Source organism: Phocoena phocoena, chromosome 3, assembly GCF_963924675.1.
Source record: "Phocoena phocoena chromosome 3, mPhoPho1.1, whole genome shotgun sequence".
Lineage (NCBI taxonomy): Eukaryota > Metazoa > Chordata > Mammalia > Artiodactyla > Phocoenidae > Phocoena > Phocoena phocoena.
In genome coordinates, this window is record NC_089221.1 from 139174354 (window position 1) to 139201663 (window position 27310).

Consider the following 27310-nt stretch of genomic DNA (forward strand, 5'->3'; position numbering starts at 1 on the left):
TGCTCCCTGAGCTGACGCTTTGATGGTATCTGCAAGCGTTTGTGCTGATCTTATTTCTGCCCCCTGAATATTAATTCCCGAAGCTGCTAGCAATACAGCTCCCCAGTGACGGGACCTACTAGAGGCAGGTGGGGGGAGCCACCATCAGTTCATAAGCATAATAATAATACAAAGGGGAGGGATTCTTCTGCAACCTAGAGGCTAGAGGCAGGGGAGAAAAAAAAAAAAAAGCGATGAGTTCGACAAATACATGGAGCACAGGAAGCTCAGTCTACTCGACTCCTGTATTTTCACAGAAAATGACGGTGTGGATTCTGCTCCTGCTATCGCTCTACCCGGGGTAAGATATGCCCTTTCCGGCGTCGTTTTGTTTCAGAGAGGTTGGGGGAAGGGGTGGGGACAGAGGAACTCGGGAGACCACCCAGATTTAAAAGACTCTTATAGGATTTGGGGCTTTGTAATTTAGGGGAATGTGAATATTTGGGGCGGGAAAAAGGAGGGAGGAAAGAGAAAGGTCACTTTCATTTATTTATTAATTTATTGGATTTTCTTTATTTGTTTTAGAATGGAAATGCTAACGTCATAAAGACTTTGTGTTTGGGGAGTAGCATTTTGATAGTACTGCAGTCTGATGTCTAGGTGGGCTGTGCTGATACATGCCGGCATTTGAGGCCATGTTGGAGGCGTTTGGGTGCGGGTCTGGAGGAGAAAACTGCAAATGGGGTCCTGGCGCACACCCGGGAGACGTGTGTGTTTGTGTGTGTGTGTGTGTGTGTGTGTGTGTGTGGATGGGTTCTGTTCCTGTATCCAAAGTATTGCTTGCTCCTGCACCTGGGCATTCTTAAGATCAGCCAGCCAGGTTTTCTATCCAGCCCCGTTGACTTGGCAGCAGACTCCCTGGTGGGCTAACAGGGTTCAGCACCAGGGACAGCAGTCCTGTCAGGGCCAAATGGAACGAGGCTTGTCTAACCCCACGGGACAACTTTACATCTACACAGGACATCGTTATAGTATAGACAGAAGGCCGATGGAGCCGAAGAGCACTAGTGACATCTGGGGACCCTGCTCTGATTATCCCTAACCCCTCCTTGAGATAGGAGGGGCATTGCTGGGCATGGGGTAGAGAATGTAGTTAATCAGTGCATGGAGGGATATATGTCTGGAAAAGAGTTGGCTTTGCTGCAGTGTTGAAAAATATGCTGAGCCAGGTGAATGTGATGCCAAAATTGTGAAGTTATGCGTTAATGTCTTAGAGCCTTGTTGCACTGAATAGAAAAGATGGGAAAAGGGGGTGGTGGATTTCCCAAAATCCTGAGCAGGTGTGTGTTGCGAAGTGTTTTGCACCTAAATTTTTTTGAACTTCCCTGCACCAAAGGTATCAAAGAACTATCCCTTCACATATAGTTCATCATTTATCCACCCACCAAAACAACCCCCCTGCCCAACACGTACCATCAGGATTTCCACAGGTCCATTGTACTTATATTATATTACTTGCACTCTTCTATACTGTCACTTTGAAATAAAGCTGTAAAAATATTACCCCAAATCTGCTCAAAAAGAAAGAAAGAAAGAAAAACTAGCTATAGAAGAAATCAAGCCATTGCCCTAAGGTTTTCCTGGGAGTTGACACTCTTATGTAGTAGTTGTAACAACGGGAGATAAAAGGGATGGGGGTTAAAAGATTATTTTATTTTATTGAAAATTTCTAGTTAACTTCACTGGTCCTCCATTCTCTAGGGTAGGTAATGAGGAGGTACAGATTTCAGTAAAAAAGAGACCCAAGCCAAAAAGGAGTGAAAGTCTCTCTTTGGAGTCTTTGGAGTTTGCAAGCAGAGAGAGGGGCCTGCTTAATTCTACCAGCACTTTTCATACCTCCCTGCTTTACTATAAAAATAGAATATATTTTCTTTAAGAGTGTAAGATTAAGTAGTTTTCTCAGAAGAAGGCTTTTTACTGGAAATGGTTTATGTGTAATACATTTTAGTGGAATACTGGAAAAACAGTTCTTTTAATTAAAACTTGCACACATATTTTACTATTTAATGTTGTATGTAACTCTTAATTTGTTTCAGACATTAGAGAATTTATAGTTACTTGTTGATAGGAAATAACATTCTCATGTTCTTACCATTTATGAAACCTGTGGATTAAAATCTAGTCAAGACATAGGGAAATATGTCTTTCCTTCTTACACACATCCATCTTAGTAAACAACTTTATAACTGAATAGATGAGAATATTTTTATATATTTTACTCCAATGGTCTTATTTTAACCTAAAATGTGCAATTTTATTAATTTTCCTAATACTATCATATTTAAGATGTCTTCTTACTGCAACAGTCCCACCTTTTCTTTTCCAATTATCATATAAAAAGTAATACATTTTACAATTAGTGATACATTTTAATTTTCAATTCTTATCGTAGTAGCTTAGATGAACTTTTTAAACAGCTCTAAATAATGGGAGTTATGTGTCATATAAACTCTCCAATAGGAGGATATTCACATTTTCTCAGTAATAACAGAATGGAGTCATTGCAGTTTGGTGCAGAGAATGTGATCAGAGTTTCAGTTTGCTGCAATCCCATTAAAAAAAAAAAGCCATTTGAATGGCTGAATAGAGTTGGATGAAAATAGGAGCTTTGATCTCTGAAGCTGATCTTGAAGAAAGACAAGTGACTAGAAAAATGTGGGATTCTGGGAGCAGTTTGAAAAAGGCTTTTTGGGTAAACAGTGGTAGTAGAACTACCTAGAAACTTGAGGGGAAGTTTTTTTTAAAAAAGAAACATTTAAATGACTTTTCATTTACATAACTCAAAAGAATATTTTTCACTCTCATTAAAATGACTAAATTCATTAGATTGTATCTCTACAAAAGTGAAACAAAGAGGAATATAAAGCATTGAAGTGAGGATGTTAATAGCTAATATCTCTTCTTATATGTGGGATAGTTAATTTCTGAAACTCAAAACTATCTAAACTGCCACATATCTTATATACAATGCTATCATAGAAATGGTCTGGGAAACTTGCTAAACTTGTATGATTCTTGAACCATACAAGCTTGTTATTTACTATCCTTCCAAATTCTCCACTTGGTTTTATGAGAAAAAGAAAAATGAAATCACTTCTTCAGCATATTTAATTGCTTATAGACATAACATTTCAAATAGTCTACGCTGAGGCAAACATCTATCTGGAAAAAAAAAAGAAAAATATATATCACCCAGTATTTCCCAGAATCCAGCTGCCCACTACCCTCTAGACAAAATATCTGGATTGTAGGCAGGAATTTAAAAATTAGCTTTTAATTTAAATTCGTTACATAAGTGTCTCTGATATCCTAGACTCAGTTTAGAATACCTAATCTCAAAATGATTGAATTACAGAATATTTAGTGGTAGAGGTCTCTGTTCTCCATATTTTAAAATTTGCTTCATATCAAGGATTTCTGCTCAAACTGGAAGAATGTTAAGACTGACTTTAGAGACTTTATCTTTGTTGTAAATATTATTTTACCAGGGCTGTGGCTGCTTCTCACCATCATAACTTCGTAGTCATTCCAAGGCAGACTTTCCACAGCTTAAGTACAAGTAGGCTTTATTGGAATGACATATACTTGTTGAAGGGGAGCAGAATTTGCCAACCCAAAATATGCCTCTTTGGCGTAAGGATTATTTAAGGCTGATTATTTTTAAGAAACAGCAGATACAGGTGAAGCTTAAAACTGAGTGGAAGTTACCCTTTTGTAAGAGGCATTCACATTTATAATGGAAATCTCCATTTTTAAGGGTGTCTCCCTCCCTGTACCAGAAAGAAGAGTTTGGCTAAATACCTAGAAACTTACCAATGGTGAAGGCAGGGACTTAAATCTGCCTAACAACCATCCCCTTGTTGACTGTGCTTTACTTAATAACCTCTCGTAACTGGCTTCCCCTCCTCCCAACATCTTTTGTCTTTAGCTGGAGATGGTATTTAAGATGATGGCTTGGGCCATTTGAAGGACTTACTCAGCTTTCTGGGTATCTCCCATGTATACAGGAAATATACAAGTTATTACTTTTCTGTATTTTTTTTCTTTTCCTCTTGTGAATCTTTTTATTACAAGGATGTCTCAACCAAGAACCTAGAAGAGTAGAAGGAAAATTATTTTTCCTCCCCTACATGGTCATCTAAAGTACTTCTGCTGAATTCAGTGATCACAGAAGATTGGTAAAAAGTTATAATTAGTGCAGTTCGGGAATTGTTTGACCACCCAGGTATCAGAACAATTTAAAAATTCAGGATTTCATTTGGGATGGGCACATTACCTATTCAGGTAAATGTGAAAGAAAGAATTCATCCTCTGCTACTGGGTTAGAAGAGATCCATGTGACATCTTCAAAGTCAGAAACCATATAGTCACAATACGATATTTTCAGATTTTCCAATCTATTTGTGTCATGTATATACATACACTGAATCAAATTTTTTAAATATATAAATATTAACATATAATAGATTTTAATTAACATATACAAAAGTTATATATTTTAAATGCATAAAATATAATTATATTATACATAACATATACACACACACACACAATTTTTACTAAAATCTGCGACAGTTGTCAACCACATTTGACAGACTTGGAAACCAAGATTATAGAGAGATTAAATGACTTGTTTAAAGACAACAGATAATTAGAAGTAACATCAAATAATGATAATTATGTATGTGGATAGAAATAGAGTCCTATAGGTATATACGTTTATATATACTTCCTACCATCCTGGGTTCCTTCCTGGGTCCCTTGGTGGGTGCTTTCCAGGAACGAGGACATGTTTCTCACTCCAGTCAGCAGCACTAATCGACCCGCCCCCCCCTCCCGCCCCCCCACCCCCCATAGTTTGCAGCGAGTCACTGTTGAGTTCCACGCATGACCTGCCAACAGTGTTGATGCAGCTGGAGCTTTCTCCCTTCTGTAGCACCCCTCCCCCTACAACTCAGCACTTACCCAGTCCTTTCACCACTTTGCCCCAGACCCCTTCTCCCATAGCAGGATCTCAGAAGGCCTTTCACCTCCCTCCCTTGTCTCTTGGGCCATAGCCACTCTGATCTCAGTGTATCTTTTGCTAAATACACATTTTCTGTATAAAAAAAAAATGGAGTTCTCTGAAAAAATATTGTAAAATGTATACATACATACAAGATAATGATAACTGATTATATTTTAGATCTGTCACTAATGACTTCTGAGTTTTATTTTGTGTTTTCTGTTTTGTTTTATTCCTTCTGAATTTTTTGATCAGTTTCATTTCACCAATACTGTTTGCTCATAAGTGTAGTAACTAGACTAGATTATTAAGATACCAATCAGTTTTAGTTTTTATAATTATCTGATTTCACCTTCATATAATAGAAGTTAGAATAGATACCTTACATCCAATCAGCCCACTGAATAAATTAAAATGTTGAATCTATATAGTAGTGTGGTTTGAGGTCCTCAGTACCATCACTCACTCCATTTTTAAATTTACCTCACAATTTTGATTGAAAGCTCTAAACAGATATGCTTAGAAATAATCCACTCTTCAGTTGTTTCATGAGTTAAATAACATGTTAAATGATATTATTTAGTCCCTGGGGAAAAATACATTAAGAAAGTATATTTTTTTAATGGTTATGTGAAAATAAAGCATAGTTTAATCTGCAATTCATTCATGACCCAGAAATTGAACTACTGCTTGTCATCCCATTTTCAAAGAGACTTTGTCCTCCCCTGAGAAAATGTATAGGCTAATTTGCTCAATGTTGTCCCATAGTTTTCCTACAGAAATTCTATATTGAGGCAACCATACTGAATATTACAGTAGAAATAATGTTACTGTTTCAATATCTGTATATCTCTATCTTCAATATATAGATATTAAAGTTGACCTTTTTAATCACCTCGAACAACAGCTCGATTAACTGTGGCATGTGAAAACTTAATATCAAAGTGCTTAAGTTTTAATTTCTAGAGGAATAAAAAGTTACACTTTCTACAAATTAAGGCTTTTTTTTCCCCTGAGAATGTTGTTTTCGTGCACACTTTTATTCTCTCTATAGCTTTGTAAGTTAGATGAGGAAGATAACATTTTACCTTGTCCAAGCATTCTTACCTTTTTTTTTTTTTTTTTTGGTGGTACTCGGGCCTCTCACTGTTGTGGCCTCTCCCGTTGCGGAGCACAGGCTCCGGACGCGCAGGCTCAGAGGCCATGGCTCACGGGCGCAGCCGCTCCGCGGCATGTGGGATCTTCCCGGACCGGGGCACAAACTCGTGTCCCCTGCATCGGCAGGCGGACTCCCAACCACTGCGCCACCAGGGAAGCCCCTTGTCCAAGTCTTCTTGAATGTTGGCTGTAGAGCAAGGGTTGAGACTTCCCCAGCCATATTCCTAGTGCAATACACCACACCACTCAACAATAGTCACCCTTTTTCTTCGTAAAAGTAAGAAAATACTTGGATTGTTTTGAGGTGTAAAAGGCTTCTCCAGTTTGCTTTATTGGGAAAGTTATTTGCTATTCATTTCTTCCATATTCTAGAGAATACACATCTTTTAAAAGGAAATAAAAACCTCCTTTTAAGTTATACATTCGTGGCTTAGATAAAATTTAACTCAAAATCATATTAACCCCCACTGTATTATGAAATAAGAGGGCAAAATATGGTAATAATTCTATATTATTATAAAAATCATTATGGAACTCTATAGATAAAGTACCATGTAAATGCAAAGTAAATAGTGCTGATATTACATTCTCCACCAATTCATAAAGAAAACCATCTGAATACCAAATAACATAGTGAGGAAAATAAAGAATGCTTTTTAAGCAAAGGTCCTTTGTAATAATTGAAACCCTGCCATGAACTCAAGTATAGTAGTAGAACCAAAGTCTATGTGGTGAGACAGATAAATATCAAGTTCTATAATTTATTTAGGCATATTTAAATAAAATGGCCAAAACAAACTGAATATAACTTTTCAGTGTTATCTTGGTAGGAAGAAATAAATGACTTACTCTTATTTATGATCTTTTGTGCAGGTTAACAGTCCCTTTATATAAACTGCTTTTGAAAACACATTTGAAATACCATAAGTGAGGGAAAAAACTCTAGATATAAACTGTAGAAATGAATTAATTCTTAATTCATTAAAGGAATAGTATTGCAGCCAGGTCTGTTCTAGGAACTGGGTATATACTTATGGGACAAAAGTCTTGATGTCCGCCATAATGGAGTTTGCAGTCTCACGGGGTGGTAGGCAATGATCAAACCAATATACAAATAATTATTAAGTTTTAACTCAGGTAAATGCTACACAGGAAAGTCATATGGTGCTATGAGAGAATATATCAGCTTTCTAACTTGATGAAAGCATAGGCTAGAGAAACTGAGTGAGATCCACAAACTAGCTGAAACTGATCTACAATCATCTAATTGGTCAGTTTTAATATTTCAACATTCTTTTCTTGGTTATAATAGTCTTTGCTGGATTTTTTGCCCTCGGTTGAAGAGGTTGTCACTTGAAAAATGAATGGTATTTTCGGGGAAGAAAAGTGGTGAAAATTTTTTTAATGTTCTGAAAACTATTTTTCTTTACTATTTAAAAAATTATGTAATAGACAAGAACTATATTAAGGATAATTAAATAAAGTAACACATCATTTATGACATTATTTTAACACAAACTAAATTTACTAACCAATGGCCAGTTGATGGGCTTTTGCTCCACTCACTCCCCATCCAGTAGGTCTTCAAGTTATATATGCATAAAAGTAGATCTGTTTTGCTACCACCACCTCCAACTGAGACATCTTCTCTGATTCTTTGTCAATCCAATATAAATAGTCAACTACAAAGAGGGGGAAAAACACATGACCATCTTAAATATAAATACCAGTTGTGAACATCAGTTAATTTCAGACTTGGATATAATACGATAAGAAAAATACAGTGAACATTTTGGGGATTTTAGAATTACATGCAAAATGCACTGTGTATGACCTATAAAAATGTGTACAGAAGGAGACCCGACACCTTGTGGGATCTCAGTTCCCCGACCAGGGATTGAACCCAGGCCACTGCAGTGAAAGCTTCGAATCCTAACTGTTAGGCTACCAGGGAACTCCCGCAGTGACTTTTCAATATTGATAAATTATAATCTTTCAGCAAGAGAATAGATGCTAGTAATTATATGTTAATAAATTATCAACTGTTTTTTTTAAAAATCTATTTTACCTATTGTCTTCCAGTATCCCCCTTTATCTTATTCTTAGAATTAGCAAGTGTGTATTTAGTTCCTTTCAAATAATCATCGTTCTAAAAGCAAAGTGTCCTATACTCATACACATACACACAAATCTGTAGCTTTGGATAATGCCCTTTTTAATCTCAGAAAAGAATACTTTTCCCATTATATTAAAGAGATTGAGTAAATATATATTCTTAAATTATTCCAAAAGAAAGAACAAACAAGTTACTTTAAATCTGAGGTAGTATTCAGATATTTCCTGTTTTTAATAGAAAAGTAATTTTCCTTAGTATTTCTTAGAGGGAAAACTTAAAGTGATAATTTTTAAAGTCAATAACAACATCTCAGTGATTCCAGGTAAAAATTATCATTTAACTAAATTACCTCATTTTAACTTAACTTTATTAATAAAAATTTGCATTCTTTATTTTTAAATTAATTCTTAAATTTTAAAATTCAACAGTTTTCAGAAAAAAATTTTTGAATTTTAAAAAAGTGTACATTTGAAATTGATTATTCTTCATTAAATTCCACAACAAAGTATTTAATTAATTACTTAAATTATTTAAATACTTCATAACCTTCATAAACCCATACTTTATTAATCAAGTTATTAGAAATTATAAAAATTTAGACACTTTTAGTTTATTCTACATCCAGGTAAATTTTTCATTATTTTATTTATTTTTTTACTTTTTATTTTGTTTTATATTGGAGTATTATTGATTAACAATGTTATGTTAATTTTAGGTGTACAGCAGAGTGATTTAGTTATACATATATAAGTATCTATTCTTCTTCAAATTCTTTTCCCATTTAGGTTATTATAGAATATTGAGCAGAGTTCCCTGTGTCATGCAGTAGGTCCTTGTTTGTTATCTATTTTAAATATAGCAGTGTGTACGTGTCAATCCCAAACTCCCTATCTATCCCTCCCCCCACCCTTCCCCCCTGGTAGCCATAACTTTGTTCTCTAAGTCTGTGAGTCTTTTTTTTGTAAATAAGTTCATTTGTATTATTGGTTTTTAGATTCTGTATATAAGTAATAGCATATGATATTTGTCTTTGTCTGATTTACTTTGCTTAGTATGATAATCTCCAAGTCCATACATGTTGCTATAAATACCATTATTTCATTTTTTTAATGGCTGAGTAATATTCCATTGTATATATGTACCACATCTCCTTTATCCATTCATCTGTCAGTGGACATTTAAGTTGCTTCGGTGTCTTGGCTATTGTAAACAGTGCTGCAATGAACACGGGGGTGCACATATCCTTTCAAACCATGTTTTTTCCAGATACATGCCCAGGAGTGGGACTGCTAGATCATAAGGTAGTTGTGTTTTTAGTTTTTAGGAACCTCCATACTGTTCTCCATAGTGGCTGCACCAATTTACATTCCCACCAACAGTGTGGGAAGGTTCCCTTTTCTCCACACCCTCTAGATCATTTATTGTTTGTTGATTTTTTGATGATGGCCATTCTGACCGGTGTGAGGTGATATCTCATTGTATTGATGGTTTTGATTTGCATTTCTCCAATAATTGGCGATGTTGAGAATTTTTCATGTGCCTCTTGGCCATCTGTATAACTTCTTTGGAAAAATGTCTATTTAGGTCTTCTGTCCGCTTTTTTTATTGCATTGTTTGTTTTTTTGATTTTGAGCGGCATGAGCTGTTTGTATATTTTAGAGATTAATCCCTTGTTGGTTGCATCATTAGCAAATATTTTCTCCCATTCTGTAGGTTGTCTCTTCATTTTGTTTGTGGTTTCCTTTGCTGTGCAAAAGTTTTTGAGTTTCATTAGGTCCCATTTGTTTATTTTTGTTTTTATTTTCATTACTCTAGGAGATGGATCGAAAAAGATATTGCTGCAACTTATGTCAGATTGCTCTGCCTATGTTTTCCTCTAAGAGTTTTATAGTATCTGGTCTTACATTTAGGTCTTTTATACACTTGGAGTTTATTTTTGTGTATGGTATAATTTATAAACTAAATTATCTTTGGGGAGTCCCTTAACCCTATAAGCACCATTTGTTTTATATCTGTAAGACATTTAATTGATATTGGTATATTGTAGTATGTAATGTTCACCCCTAAAAATGTGGAGAGTGAATGATAACAGAAATACAGCCATGTTTAAATGTTATTAATTTAAAAATCTTTAATTTTATGCCTTCTATTATGAAATGATACTTAAAATATGCCTGAATTTTCCAGTAACTGATTTATTGAAAATGCTGGATTTAGATAGCTATGGTCTAGAAATTATGATTCTCTTTAAACGTCATCTATTGAATCTCTCTTCCCCACACCTGGACAATACCTAACGTAAAAGCAGTAAATTTTCCATTCATTTTAGAGTTTATAATGATCTCATTTTCAGGTATTAAAGTCTCATCTAAATTGATTCTTCAAACTCTCACTCACTTTAAATTTTTTTCTGTTCTCTGATCAGCCCTGACCTAAGATTTCTGCTGCCTGCCTGACACTATTTCGTCATTTTTTTGTTAGGCTCCTCTTCTCTTTTTATTATGCTGCTTTTGGCTTTTTCAAGATTAGAGTGGAGGGAGGAAGGGCAGTTACCTTTGCGGAAAGATCTTATTGTACTCTCTGGGTGAAAAATGCCTAAATGTTTAGTCATTCTTTCATGGGGGGTTGGATGGATTCTATGGAGCTAACCCTCTTCCTCCTTCCTCCTCCTGGGGACCTTTAGAATTGCACTGTTCCCTGACATGGGTCATGCTGTATGAGGGCTTGATGTTTTATGACAGGCCCTCAGCTCCACTCTAAAGACACATCTACCCTGACTTTCTACTAGCATTTTCTTGCCAAATAGACTGTTTTTCTGGCATCCATTTAGCTCAGGAGGAATGAATGAATGAAAAACAAACTCAGGAAAATTGCTTGTCAGCTTCAGAAAGTGAAGGTCTTTTTCTCACTCAGATTCACTATTGGGATAGTTCAAGCCAACCTATCACCTTTAGACTTTTCCAGGAAAAAGTCAGGCTACATTAGTCATTTGGACTGCTTAAATTAGAGACCACAGGCCAAATTTTGCTAAGAATTCTCTATCTACCCTGTGTTCAAACAGCATTAAGAAGCAGATATGTAAGTTTTCTGTTTTGGGTAGAGATAGCAATTACCCCTGTTAGTCTCCCCTAAATGGTAGACATCAATGAGTGGGTTTCTTGACTTTGTTTTCTAGTTGCCACATGTATCACTGTGAGGAGGGGATATGAAACTGCACCATTCTTTCTACACTTAGGCCAATAAACTTTTTCCATAAGAACTGCTCTCTTATTGAATCCTTAGACTCCTATTTTACAGCCCCAAAGTGGGTGAAGGAAAAAGAACCCAGGACTGGTTTTTGGCCTACTCTAGCAAGTTCTGCCTCTTCTTGGCAGCCTACCACATTTGTGTTAAATGAGAATATAACACTTCTCACTTATTTTTCTCAGTGCTGGGACATCAGTTATGATAACAATGGGGAAAGTATACTTAATATTACGTTACCCATGCAATTCATTTCTTCCTGATATCCACTAGTTAATTCACCTTCTTCAAATCTTTGCTCAAATATTGCCTTCTCATTGCCTACGCTGATTACTCAGTGTAATACTGCAAATGTCCCTCAACCCTATACTCACAATTCCACTTATTCTCTTCTGTGTTTTACCTTTCCTTAGTCTTCAGTAATTAAGTAGAAAATTTTTTATTATGTAGCTTACTGATTTATTATTTTCTGTCTTCTTCAGCTAGAATCCAGGATTAATGAGAGCAGAGATGCTGCTTCTTCCACTGTTATACTCCAGGCTTTTAGAGAAGTGTCTTGCTTCTAATAGATGTTCAATAATTACTGTTTAATTAAATAATAAAAGCTGCATCTCCTTTTCCCTGAAAGTTATCTTCTCTTGAAAAAGGAAAAAAAGGTACTTCCCTGGTGGCACAGTGGTTAAGAATCCGCCTGCCAATGCAGGGGACACGGGTTCGAGCCCTGGTCCGAGAATATCCCACATGCCGCGGAGCAACTGAGCCCATGTGCCACAACTACTGAGCCTGCGCTCTAGAGCCTGCGAGCTACAACTACTGAGCCCACGTGCCACAACTCCTGAAGCACATGCGCCTAGAGCCTGTGCTATGCAACAAAGACAAGCCACCACAATGAGAAGCCTGCACACCGCAATGAAGAGTAGCCCCCGCTCGCCACAACTAGAGAAAGCCCGTGCACAGCAATGAAGACCCAACACAGCCAAAAAAATATAAATAAATAAATTTTAAAAAAAAGGAAAAAAGAATCTTTTCCATAGTACCTCACTCTAAGTTCAGCATATATGGCTGGTGACCAAAACAAAAAAACCCAAACAAATCCTACAGAATCGTGTAGTCCTTAAGAGCCTAAGCTATGGAGCCATACTTGACCAGGATTCATATTTCTACCCTTGACATTTACTACTTGATGGCCCTCAGTAAATTTATTAACTACATTCATCCTTAGTGTCTTCATATAAAAAAAGGAAGATAATAATTCTTCAAAAGCTACTTTTGAGTAGCAATTGACATAATACATAGTACATGGCACATAGTAAACTTCTCTTACATGTTGTTTTTGTTTTTGTTACTACCTCAGGGTCATTATTTATTTCCTGGGGATATTCCTAGAGACACAAATAGTCTCTCCACCCCTGTTAAACGCTAAATTTGGGTAAAGTCCAGGAGAGGGGTTTCTTAATAAAAATTCAGTAATTCTCTAGTCCCCTGTCTTAATTTGTGTAAGATGAGAAAATTGGATAAAGGTCCATAAGTTTCTGGAATGACTATACTGTTCATTCATTTTAGATCAATACTAAAAACTTGATAAAATTCCTAACACGTGTGGATTAGGTCCCAATAACAATAAAATATGTGGTGACACGTGGGACTTCTTCCTGAAGACAGCTTCTTTAACTATATGCAAAAAAGAGAGAACTGATATTTTTCTATTCAAGGTCATAACTGAGTCTTCATTTTTTGTGTGTGCCTTATGGATCTGATAATAGAGTGAAATTCAACATCCTCTGTCACCTAGGTTACTGCATCAGCCACCTAAAGTACCTTTCTGATGCCGGTTTTGCTACCTTCTGATTTATTCACCACATAGCAGAGAGACTTTTTTCCTAACAAATGTTTTCCTAAATAAGGACATAATTTAGATTCAGTAACTGTTGAGAGTTTAAGTGTAGAGTTAGGTAAAATCTTTTCCAAATGTGTACACCACTATCACCACCACCCATATGTATATATACATACATATGTTAGTTTCCAATATATATTGGTTTCCATCACACTTGGAGGTTTTCTTCTGCCCTTTCCAATTAATCACCCTTCTATGCACCTGCCTTCTTCTTGACTTCAGACTATAAGTAATCTCCCAACCACATTCTTAATAGATGTTTAAGTATCAATGAAATATTTCAGAAAAATGAAGATGTACATAAAGCAGAAGTTTCAAGATAGCAGTTATACACTGACTCAGGTGACCTCAGTAGTGTCCTTCTGACTTGCTATCTTGTGAATCACATTTTGTTTAATCCCCAGTGACTGTGTTCCTGGCACTATGCAACATGCAAGAAGCTATAGCATTGAACAAGGCAAACACAGTCCTTGCACTTGTGGAATGTATATTTTAGAATAAAGACATGCTTTTAAAAACATAATACTACATTATATATGTCATATATTATAACCATACTTTTATATATATTCTTATAGACAATATCCTACATATATATTGATTTGTTTCACTTATTGCCTCTGATCTAAGTAAATTTGTGTAACTAGATAGACATTTTACACTCAACCATTTTTTAAATCCACATATCCATGTGGTTCTGTCCATTTTCCCCTTGAAACTGGCTAACATGGGATATCATTTGACTCTTGTTGAGCTTTCAAGCACTATGTTAAATGCAGAATGAAAATAAATGCAAAGTAGACAAATTTCCTCCTTCCTATGAAGGAAGACAAATTTCCTATGAAGGTCCCCTGCCTTTCTGCCATAAATAAATAGGTATTGCGTTCCTAATACTTGTTTGGCACTGTACTAGGGACTGGAGATAAAACAAGAAGAAATACAGACATCTTCTTAATCCTCTTAGACATTGCAGTCTAGGGACAGGCAGATAGTAAACAAACAAATTTCAAATTGTGGTACATGTTGAATAACTAAAAGGTGTGCTATGATGGAGAAAAGAAAAAATTGTTTTAGATAGAATACTCAGGAAAGGCCACTCTGAGTAATGGATAAGAAGTTGAGATTATAAGAGTATTAAAAAAATTCAGCCATGAAAAGTTTGAAGGGAAGACCTCTCTCATTATAGGTAACAGCAGATTGCAAGGGCCCTGAATGGAGAAAAAAACTTGGTGTGGTTTAGGAACTAAAATTAGCCCACATGGCTGGAGGACAGTGATCATGGATGAAAAAGTCAGGATATAGGATTTGGGAGTCAGAAAGCTGCTTCCTATGGTACAACTTTGAGGCCATAGTGAATATTTTGAATTCTGGGAAATACTTCATATAATAATACTATCAGTTTTATTCTTTTTTTTTTTTTTTTTGCGGTACGCGGGCCTCTCACTGTTGTGGCCTCTGCCGTTGCGGAGCACAGGCTCCGGACGCGCAAGCCCAGCGGCCATGGCTCACGGGCCCATCCTCTCCACGGCATGTGGGATCTTTCCAGACCGGGGCACGAACCCGCGTCCCCTGCATCGGCAGGTAGACTCTCAACCACTGCGCCACCAGGGAAGCCCAATCAGAAGTTTCTTAATGGTTATGAGATCTGCTTTGATATTACTTGTGATCATGTACCTGAGGATATTGGAAAGAGTGGAAAGAATAATGATAGGGAAGATGCAGGGAGAAGCATGGATTCTGTGGGAGCTCCTTTTTTAATTTGTGCAATAGGTTTGCAGTCTCTTGAAAAAGGTAAAAATATACTACTGAGAAAAGACAGTAAGTTGTTATTTCCTTAAGGTATTTTCTTTGTAATATGAATTCTTTATCATTTAAAGCATTTAAGCTATCGTGTGACAGGGATCTAAATTTGCAAAAATATGAATGACACAAACTGACCTTTTTTCTATTATACAAACTTTTAGTTTTTTTATGAAACCAGCATGCTGATTTAAAACACCCTTAAACTTTGGGTGAAGTTAAGATGATTTCAAATCCATTGGGATTTTTTTTTTTACATTGTTCCAGAATTCTAAGAACAAAAGTAATTTTGGACTTTCTAAAATACATCCATAGAATACTTACTTATGCTCACTGCCAGCACAGAACTTTTTAAAAAACATCTACCATATTTTCATAGGAAAAAAAAGTAATAATTCCAAGTGCTGAGAATGGTGTTTAGCTCATAGGAGATATCTGTGAATAATCACAAGTGAGTGAATAAATACACAACTTCTATGATCTGGAGTATTCATAATTCTAAGTTATGTAAATTTATGTAGAGATAAAGATGGACTATTGATATAATGAAGGTAGAGGGAATGAGGAGGAAGAAAAATGAGAGCAACAAAACTGAAACATAAGACTTGATTTACTTTTTCAAGTGATTGATAACACACTGATTTTCAGAAAATGTTTTATCCAGGAAGAGTCAAATAATGAAAACTTAAGAATAATCTTCTAAAAGTGGCCACACCACAGGAACAAATGTCAAATTTGTATGACTTGAACTTAAAGACTACAGCATGATCTTCTAGAAAAGAAACAAGGGAAAATAAAAGAAAAAATGTAGAGAAAGAAAAATTCCCAGAATCATGGTCACTCAGATGGACACATATTGATAAAATTCCTACATGAAAATGAAAATTCAGTCAGCCACCTGAACAAATTTGTTCCATAGTTTCAAACATCTGTATATTAGCAAAATGAGAATATTTCATTTCTTGCTATGATAGAACAGACTATAGTGATATGAATTTTCAATACATCTAAAGTTCACTTGAGTTTGATACACTTGAATATACATCTGAATATATGTTGATATTGCATGTAATATAATCAGGCTCAACTGGCTCTCGATGACCTTTATACTAAATTTGGAACAGTTTGACCTCTTGTTCATGGACTATGAGAAAATACACATTTGTTCTCTTACCCACCTGTTGCTCCCTTGTAAATAAGTGGACAATTTTGCATGTTTATATATATATTACCTTCTATTTTGCTCGAAGAGGAATGAAAAGTTTTATAATTTCCCCAAAACGTTTTATGCTCTAGAGAAAAATATTATTCTTACCATAGAAGTTGAGTTTTGGAACTGATTACAGAGGCATGCTGATAGAAATAACCTTCATTCATATCAAGTTGGAGGTGCTGGCAAACAGATTAGTCACGTTCTACCATGTGACAATGTTTTTCTTATTGCCTTGTGCTGTTAATAAGTGTTGCCTTTTTTCTAGCTCTTCAGATATTTGTTTGTCTCTCCAAATAGATGAGAGGTGTTTTGATATCAGCATTGTACTTTGCACATCTTTCCGTCTGCAACTGTACTTGAACAAAAGAGTCTCATATACAGGCTGATTAACTGAAGGAATGAGGAATCTAAATTCACAAGGCACTGTTCCCCAGATTCAACCACCTTCATGATTTTTGCCACATCCAAGTGACACTTGGTTATTTTTTTTACTTAATATTTTTCATAAACCAATGTCTTTTTTTTTTAATTAATTAGTTTTTTTGGCCGTGCCATGCAGCATGTGTGGGATCTTAGTTCTCTGGCCAGGGATCGAACCCATGACCCCTGCAGTGGAAGCATGGAGTAGTCTTCACCACTGGACTGCCAGGGAAGTCCCAGCCAATGTCTTTTAAATCTAATTATTTTATTTAATAAACTTAAAAGTAATTAAGCCCAGAAAATCAGTTTCATTTTTCATAACAGAAGAAAACTGCAAAGTAAATACAGTGAAGCCAGAACAATGTTATCAAGTTTCAGTTATACATCATTGTCTACCAGAGGTGCTAAGTTTGTTGTTGTTCTTCTTTAGAAAGTAGGTTAGCAAATTGGAGAACATGGTTGTAACTAAGACTTTGTCTTTAATATGATTGGATGTGCGGAAAGAAAATTTAAAAGAGAAAAACTTTCTAATTATGAATTTCAATGTGTTTTAATGCTATGCATATGTGACACTTAAAATTGTCTTGGGTACTAGCATCAGGTGTCCCAGACTTTGGGAAGCACTGATATGAAGTTATCTTAATAGGACATAGGCTCTTAATTGCAAATGATGCTAATTTGAATTTCCAGTATACCTTGAAACACCATAGTAAGTGACATTTATTTGACTCGCTTGAGAGCAGTTACCAACGTGCTATTTATTCAGAAAAGAAAGTTCAAGCAACTGAGTCATGTTCTCTTGCAGTAACTCTTCATCCTGGCTACACCTTAGATTTAGCTGAATATCAATGGCTTGGTCTAATCCTAGTCTAATTAAATTAGTAACTTAAGAGGTAAGCCTTCAGCACTGGAATTTTTTTTTTTTTTTTTTTGTGGTACACGGGCCTCTCACGTGGGATCCTCCCGGACCGGGGCACGATCCCGTGTCCCCTGCATCGGCAGGCGGACTCTCGATCACTGCGCCACCAGGGAAGCCCTGGTATTATTATTTTTTTTAAAAGCCCTCTAGGTAATTTTAACATGCAGCCAGGGTAAGAACAACTGGTCTGTATCCAGCATCAGACATTCAGTGTGTGCTGGACATTGTACATTCTTAGTGAATGATAGTAATCATATAAATGAAGAAATTCAAAGTATTTCCTTTTTGGACTATTTCTCAATGGTAAATAATTATATTCTTCTCTGACAGTAGCTTTATGTTTTACATATCTTCTGTGGTTAAAATTGGTCTTGGATGTCAATAGTCAGAAAGTAGCAAGAGGGCTTCCCTGATGGCTTAGTGGTTAAGAATCCATCTGCCAATGCAGGAGACACAGGTTTGAGCTCTGGTCCGGAAAGACCCCACATGACGCGGAGCAACTAAGCCCGTGCGCCACAGCTACAGAGCCTGCGCTCTAGAGCCCACGAGCCAGAACTACTGAGCCCATGTGCCACAACTACTGAAGCCCGTGCACCTAGAGCCCATGAAGGCAACAAAAAAAGCCACCATAATGAGAGGCCTGCGCATTGCAACAAAGTGTAGCCCCGCTTGCTGCAACTAGAGAAAGCCAGCACTCAGCACCGAAGACCCAACAACACAGCCATAAATAAATAAGTAGATAGATAGATAGCAAGATATGCAAACTTCATTTGTGTTTCTAGAGTGAGAGAGAGCAGCCCCCAAAGCTGTGCTGGCTAGTTTGTCACCGTGTTGTAATAGTTCAACAACAATGCAAGTACAGTATCTAAGTTCTGTTATCTTGTAGAAAAAAAAATTACTGCATGAGACCAACATACTTGGGGCCCCAATTCAGGTAACTGCCTTCTAAAAATTCTACTTTGGTGTACAGTGTACAAGATAAGTTGTCTCAGTTTCCCCAGGATAATTCAGATTTTGAAACCATGTACACTTTACCACTTCCTACCTGTGGCAGAGTGTACACAAGCAAAACATTGCAAATATTATTTTTCCTTCTAGTGTATTTTTCATTTCAGTTATTGTAGTCTTCATCTCTGTTTGTTCTGCATATTTTCTAACTCTTTGTTAAAAGCTAACTTCCCGCTCTATGCATCCATTCTCTTCCTGAGTTCTTTGATCATCTTTTTTTTTTTTCTTTAGATACCTGCTCCTTTTAATCACAAAATAACACAGTTCTCAGTTTCGTTTCTGCTTTGTTCAATTCCAACTGTAGCCTTTTTAACAAAACATTTTCCTATTAACTGAGTTGTAAAAAATACAACCAAGCTTGTGCTTATTAAATATACATGTATATAAAAAACATACAAAAAGTACAAGATTGATTACGTTAGGAAACTTTTACAGTGTTAACAATCCTGTTTTTCCCTAAATCTTTAGTAAAGGGCCAAAGGTCAAATCTCTCTGTGCACAAAAACTCAATGTGACTGAACTCCTGAATTCAGTATCTAGGCATGCTATGCACAGAATTAACTTTAATATGCAGTCCTTAAAAGGAAAAAAAAAAGTAACCAAAACACATCACAGGACAAAAAGTTCTTCTTAAATCAAATTCCGTTTGTGAATTCAGCAAAATAATTTCTATAAAATAAAACAGAAAAATATTTAAATAGAATAGGGTGGACTGTATCTGTTTGAAGGGGTATTTGGTTTTTAGACAGGTTGAGAATTGGTAACTTGAATGTGTGTAATTTTTTGGAACCTTTGATCATCTTTAGATCATTACTCTGAACACTTTCTCAGGTAGACTGCCTATCTCCACTTCGCTTCTTCTTCTGGGGTTTTGTCTTATTCCTTCATCTGGAATATGTTCCTCTGATGTCTCATTTTGTCTAAGTTGCTATTTGTATTTTTATGTCTGTGGTAGATTAGTTATGTTTCTGTAGGAGGCGTCCTATGAGTCCTAGCAGTACACTCCCCTCTCAGCACCCAAACTATACGCTCTGGTGGTTCCCCCTAAGAGGGCTGCTTGGGTACTTCTATTGTGGCAGGCTGACTATGTGGGCTGTCTTGTAGGCTTGGTTGGTCCCTAGTCTGGTTGGTTGCCAGGCCCTGCCTTGCGTGGATGCTGCTGGCTGCTGTTTAGTGGGGCCTGGTCACGTGGTGGCTGATTGAGGACCCCTAGGGGGCCACAGGGCTAGTGCTGGCTCACTGGTAGGCAGAGTCAGGGTGCCAGAGATTCTGGGGCCATTGCCTACCCACTGGCAGGTGAAGCCAGGTCCTGGGGTTAGTGCTGGACTACTGGCAGGCAGAGCTGGTTTCTGGAATCTGGCTGCAGGGCCCAGGGGTCCCAGAGCTCATTTCAGATCTATGGTAGTGGGTGCGGTTTCTGACACACTGCTGGGGTGTCCTGAAGGTTGCGTTGGCCTGCTAGTGGGCAGAGCCAGGGCCCAGCTGGTCCCAGGGTAGGGTCTGAACTGTATTGTAGGATCATAATTTTCTTACTTCTGGTGTCTGCCCCCTGGCAGGTAAGGTTGATCTAGAGGCTTGGGCAGGCTTCCTGGCAGGAGGTGCCAGCGCCTGCCCACTGGTGGGTAGAGCTGGGTCTTGGCCCTCTAGTGACCTGTGCCCATGTCTAGGGGGCGTGTCTAGAGGTGGATGTGGGCTCTTTAGTCTTTAGGTAGCCTGTCTGCCACTGGTGGGGCTGTGTTCCCACCCAGTTAGTTGTTTGGCCTGAGGCGTTACAGCCCTGGCACTTACAGGTTCCTGGGTAGGGCCAGGTCTTGGTGCCAATGAGCTATGGCAGCTGCTGTGTTCCCCAATACATCTGATGTCAGTGTCTATGTCCCCAGGGTGAGCCGTAGCACCCCCTTCCCCCCTGGAGACTTTCCAAGACCAGCAGGTTAGGTCTGGCCCACAGTGCTCTCAAATTACTGCTTTTGTCCTGGGTCTCAGTGTGCATCAGATTTAGTGTGCACCTTTAAGAGTAAAGTCTCTGTTTCCCCCAGTCTTGTGGGGCTCCTGCAAAGCCCTGCTGGCTTTCAAAGCCAAATGCTCCAGGGGCTCATCTTCCAGCTACCAGACCCCTGGGCTGGGGAGACTGACGTGGGGCTCAGAACTCTCACTTCTGTGGAAGAACCTCTGCAATATAATTTTTCTCCACTTCGTGGGTCACCCAGCTAGGGGGTATATGATTTGATTATATTGTGAGTCCTCCCCCCGACCTCATTGTGGTTCCTTCTTTATGTCTTTAGTTGGAGAAGGTCTTTTCTGGTAGGTTCCAGCCTTTTTCATCGATGGTTGTTCTGCAGATAGTTACGATCTTGGTGTGCTCGTGAGAGGAGGTGAGCCCAGGGTATTTCTACTCTGCCATCTTGGCCGCTCTCTGAGATTATTATTTTTTATCATTTTGTAAATTATCACATAAAAGTGCTTTATAAGTAAAGGAATAAATTAAGAATGTGTCAGTTGAACAATCATTATTGTCATTACCAAAATGTATTATTATTTATGACATAAGAATTCCTGTATCCATTGATATGTCTTTCTTACCACAATTTAGCATCAACACTTTAATTTTTATTCTGACAGCCGTAGACAGTTAACATGACTTTAGATTTGCTTTCTTGGGTTAACCTTGGCCTTATTTCCTTTTTAACCTCCCTAAATATCAATATTTTCAATATATGTTATTTGAGTTTTCATATACAAGGAATCGATAGCATTTAATGAAGAAAGTGATGACAATCGCTGGATGGCATTTTATATAGGCAGTTCATTTTAATATTACCTATAACTGTGACATATGCACATTTGTAAAGAGTGAGTTTTACCAAGTTACGTTTCACAAATACTGAACCTTTAAAAATAATCTATACTCTCACTGAGTCATTCAGTATTTTGAGAAAGTATTGATTGGGTGTTTTGTCAAGCACCAGACACTTGCAAAGTTTTGGGAAACAACACTGTTGAAGACAGATATTTCTTGTTGAAGACAGATATTTCTTGCCTATTATCTTGCTTTTAACATTCAAGTCTAAACCAAAATTTTAAACACTGTTTTTGTTGTTATTGTGAAATAAAATGTATATAAAGTACATAAGTAAGTAAATATAGACCAGTGCATCGTCATTAATTGAAATAAAATCTCATGTTACCACCCACCATTTCTGGAAATAAATATTGCCAACACCCCAGAAGACATCCTCGACTCCCTCCTGATTTCTATCTACTTTCTTCTCCCTCAAAGTAATCACTGTTCTGACTTTGACCTCCATAGTTGAATTTTACCTGATACTAAATTTTATACAAACAGAAACACAGCATATGTGTGAGTGTGTGTCTTGGGTGTATGTGTTGCATCTTTTGCTCAAATGCTTATTTTTCAGATTTATTTTGCTGTACGTAGTGGTAGTTCACTAGTTTGTATTGTTGTATAGTGTTTCATTATGTAAATATGCCATAATTTATTCATTCATTCTACTATTGATTTAGGTTACATAGATTTGTATTCCCAATAATGCAACTGTGAACATTCTTGTACATGTCTTGGGGTAGATGTGTGCATGCATTTCTTTTCGGAGTAAATCTAGGGATGCGCTTGCTGGTTAATAGGATACACAGGTGTTCATCAATAGAATATAATGCCAAAATGTTTTCCTTCCAGCAGTGTATGAATGCTAGCGGCTCCACATTCTCCCACTTTTATTTATGAGTGAGTTAAAACAAATACACAACAACAGCAACAGCAAATGCAGTGAGGGCACTAACTGTAGGAAAATGGTCTTCAATGATATGCCTAGAACATGACCTGATATGTTTTTTTCCTATTTACACCCTTTGTTCCTAGTGACTGCTGTGGTTCTCTTCTCCACATTTTCCCTCCTTATCTTAAATATCCCAGTTTTCATTTGCTCTCTGTGAAGTCCACATGTTTTTGGGGATGTCGATTTCATCTTTGACACTAGTGGTAGGATATATAATTATACTAAAATAATGAACAGAGTCCCACCCTCTAGCTATAGACATGGCTTCATATGTATGAATTCATATGTATTCAGGCCAGTGATTCACAAAATGAGACCCTCTGGGGACTTTTAGAAAAGTAAACTGGAAGAGTTTATCTCTGTTTTCATGGATATAAACAAGGAAGCATAGAGGTAAGGAGTTGTTGCTAGCATCTTGTGACTGTACATTTAAGCCATCTTTGGGTTGAGGGTGATAGCATGGAGGACAGAAGGTTGAGACAGAAAGAGTCTGAGGGTTTTGTGGGTTTTTTTGCTGTACATGGGCCTCTCACTGTTGTGGTCTCTCCCGCTGCGGAGCACAGGCTCCGGACGCGCAGGCCCAACGGCCATGGCTCAGGGGCCCAGCCGCTCCGCGGCATGTGGGATCCTCGCGGACCGGGGCACGAACCCGCGTTCCCTGCATCGGCAGGCGGACTCTCAACCACTGCGCCACCAGGGAAGCCCAAGAGTCTGAGTTTTTAAATACATAGTTGAGAAGCTGAATCAAAGCACCATGAGGCTTATCCTACATTAAGCTTTAAAGTTATATATCCCTCCCAATTTAGTTTGAATGTTTTGATACTTGCAAAAAAAATCATCTTAGCTAATAAACCCCCAGAGAAATTGATTTGATACGGGTCATTGGCGATTGCTAATAAACTGTTTGCTTTTCATACATAGGAATATATAATCTGATAATTGACTCAGTCAAATAAACACACTTAGCAACAGCTGTTGACCTAATTATCAAAAAATTGAACGAGGGGGCTTCCCTGGTGGCGCAGTGGTTGGGAGTCCGCCTGCTGATGTAGGGGACACGGGTTCGTGCCCCGGTCCGGGAGGATCCCTCTTGCCGCGAAGCGGCTGGGCCTGTGGGCCGTGGCCGCTGGGCCTGCGCGTCCGGAGCCTGTGCTCTGCAGCGGGAGAGGCCACAGCAGTGAGAGGCCCGCGTAACGCAAAAAAATAAATTAATTAATTAAAAAAAAATTGAACGAGGTGTGAGCTAAGGGGATCATTGTAGGCAGAATAATTCACCCACAATCGATAGTTAGAATTTACCCCCCTGCCCTCTACCCTCTGTGCATGTACATGCTGACATACTCACCTGTGCGTAGAGCACCCTTCCCAACAAGTTCTGCACAGGTTCTTACATGTCCTTAATAGGAGATAATAGAATCCCATAGGCCACTAAAGGCTGTGTATGAAAGAGTAACTTGTGCCCCAATGCTCCTACTCACTAAACCACAGTGTTTCTCAGGAATCCCTGGTCCTCCAGGACAGTACAGAGGAAGTCTCCTCCTCCCGTGATCAGATTGTAAGTCCCCTGTGCCCTCCGAGGATATATACTCACCTAGCATAGCTGTTCCTATACTTTATACCAAAGTCCACCTTTTGCTGGCCTGGAAGACATTCTTTGAAATGAACTAGCTTATGCCTTACCCTTGCAGTGTGCATTGCTTTCCAAGTCATGAAAGAGTTTAAGTGAGGCAGCTGAACACATCCATTAAGTTAAATTACAAGCTCTGCTTCTATTCCTCAGTGTGGGGAGATCAAATCATTGGTATCTGCAATGGCAAGTTTATGAAATTTGAATGTTATTAACTTTGTGCTGAAGGGGCCTTACTTTTATTGAACTCAGGCATAAACTAATGTATTGTCCTAAGGGAAAATGAGCTTGAGCAGCCATTTGTTTTAGATGATCTTATTTTTCTGATGAATGTACAGTCACAGATTCTTTGTCCCAATTCTTTTTTCATATACTACCCTAGGAGAGTACAGTGACTAGATTTTTCTTCCTACAAAACTCATAGCTTATTGAATCTGTGAAAATATGAAATACCTGGATTAAAATTGTATAAACTGCATGATTAATCTTCACAGTGACAAATATCCAAAATATGTACCAAAATTCAAGTAAAATCTTCTAATTGCGAGCAATCTCTCACTGCACATCTCTTCAGTATTTGTTTGTTTTTAAAAGCTTCTTTATTCTTAAATAAAATTGATTTTTGTTTCTGATTATAAACATGAACTCATTACATGTTTGTAATCATGCATAAATTCAAATCATGCATAAAAATGTAAAGATGAAAATTAAAATTAATCATCTAATTTACAACAGAGAGATTCAGAGTCAGAAGAACTAAAGTAGGAAATTAGTTGCAGCTTTCCAGCGTTTTAGTTGTGGCATGTGGGCTCCTTAGTTGTGACATGCAAACTCTTAGTTGCAGCAAGCATGTGGGATCTAGTTCCCTGACCAGGGATCAAACCTGGGTCCCCTGCACTGGGAGCATGGAGTCTTATTCACTGCACCAACAGGGAACCTGTCCCAGAAGTATCCCTTTTCTTTTCACTTAATATATTTTCCCTCCTGGTCTGCTAGAAAATAGTAATAATGGTAACATGGCACCATCACACTTGTATTATTTATTTGTTAGTATGAGGAAGTGCAATGAACAAGCATACCAAACTGTTTAATATATCTTCCCTTTCCTTGAAGAAACTTTAATAGGATGCTTTTATCAGAGAGGGAAAGAGGGAAGGGGGAAGGGGAAGGACATGGACGGAGAGAAAGGAAGGAAGAAGTTGAGATTTTTTTGAAAAGGCACTTTTGCCTGAACAAATTAAACAGCGATAAAATTTCATAATGATGACATCCAACATCCAGTGGGCTAACTACATTCTTTTCTCAATGAGTTATCAGGGGGATTTGAAAATTTCTTTGTCAGATAACTTTTTTTTTCTTCTTAAAGTAGTAAGGTTTAGGTCATAGGATTAGAACTCTGTTACACGGAGTTCATCAGTGCTCTAGAGAAATGATGAATTGATTACTTGCTTACTAATGTGATTCATGCCAGTCTGGCAGTTTGTGGGAGTGAATCTAATTATCAGTCTCTTACTTTCATTAATAGGTTGGAGCAAGTTAACTTCTCAAAGGAGGAAGAAGTAGTAAGATTTAGGTCATAGGATTAGAACTCTATTACACAGAGTTCATCAGTGCTCTAGAGAAATAATGAATTGAGGCTTAAGAGGAATTTTCGTATCAGACAACTGCTCTCTGCCTGCATTGAAGTAATTCTCTTTGAGAGCTGGTTGAAGCTTTGTCCAGCCCATCATACATACCCTCTAGGGGTGCCCTATGAAATTCAAATTTTGTTTAAAGTTCTTATGTTAACTGAAGTGCAAGATATAAGACTGGTTATGTCAGGTTTTATGCAAATGTGTGACTCAGTTTTTATGTTTCCTATTCATAAAGCTTTAAAGGAATAAAAAGATTACTTGCTTACTAAGTTGATTCATGCCAGTGATTACTTTTAAAATTTCATCTCCCATCCTCATTCTCAAACCAGATTAATCACATAATCAGCTTTCTCCTACCATATTTAGTCATCTATCTATTTATCTTTACATATACATATGTTATATATGTATATATTTATCTATCTTGACAAATGAGTATAATTGAGTGTAATATATGGTTTGAGAATATGATACATGTTCGGGGTACTGTGGCAGTGATTTGATTTCTGACAAGATTCTTTCTTACCATATCTTCAAGAAAATAAACTGAAGATGAGAAATGGGATGAGAAACTTTATTTTTTTATTTCACCATAAGCAACAAAAGTAACCAGTATTTACTGAATATTGATAAAAATTAAAATAGCAGCTTTTGCAAGGTTTTACATTGCCCCTAGATCTGGCAAATATAATCATTTTGTGTGTGGAGGGGAGGAGGATGGAGTTTGGGGCAGGGGAGAAGCAAACTATAGGAATTCCAGTATGCTTCCAACATCAGCCTTAGTTTCTGGTCCAATTGTGGCTTTTCTGACAGGTTTTGGCATAGAAAACGGAATCATAGACTATCGTGTCACTTTCTGATTATTCAAAATAGGTCATTTCACTTCTATGATTGTAGTACGTTAACCATTAGTGTGAGTTTCTAGCTCAGGAGCTTTTGCTGTAATAAAGAGTGGTTTAAAGTCTACAGCTACATCTTTATTCATAGTACCAGGTTCTTAACAATCAAAGATAAATGAACCGCCCTTGCTTTCAGTGCAAGTGAGGGAAAAAAAAACAAAACAAAACACATACACACACCCTGGAGGAAGGAAAGGCAGCAAGACTGAGCCTCTCCTTAGTAGTTCAGTTGAGGGGGGAGAGACTTGTCTGGCAGTTTGTGGGAGTGAATCTAATTACCAGTCTCTTACTTTCATTAATAGGTTGGAGCAAGTTAACTTCTCAAAGGAGGAAGAAGTAGACCTTATGCCTGAACTCCTAGACTACATTATGATCATTTAAGCATTGCTTTCACCAAAATAGTTGTGGTGTTTTTTTCATGATTCAGGCCAGAGTTGTTGTTTTTTTTTAATGTGGATCCTTCTTTTAATTTATTTATTTTTAATTTTGGCTGTGTTGGGTCTTCATTTCTGTGCGAGTGCTTTCTCTAGTTGTGGCA

At 37.5% G+C, this 27310-nt stretch overlaps 1 protein-coding gene across 3 annotated transcripts in view; it reads left to right on the forward strand.

The window, feature by feature from the left end:
- The first annotated feature begins 233 nt into the window (after positions 1–233).
- The window catches only part of GABRG2 (gamma-aminobutyric acid type A receptor subunit gamma2), a 120395-nt gene continuing 93318 nt past the window's right edge, over positions 234–27310 (forward strand). For all 3 annotated transcript variants that reach the window (XM_065875172.1, XM_065875174.1, XM_065875173.1), the window contains exon 1: positions 234–340. In XM_065875172.1, the coding sequence (XP_065731244.1) occupies positions 234–340 (107 nt within the window). The remainder of the gene's footprint in view (positions 341–27310) is intronic.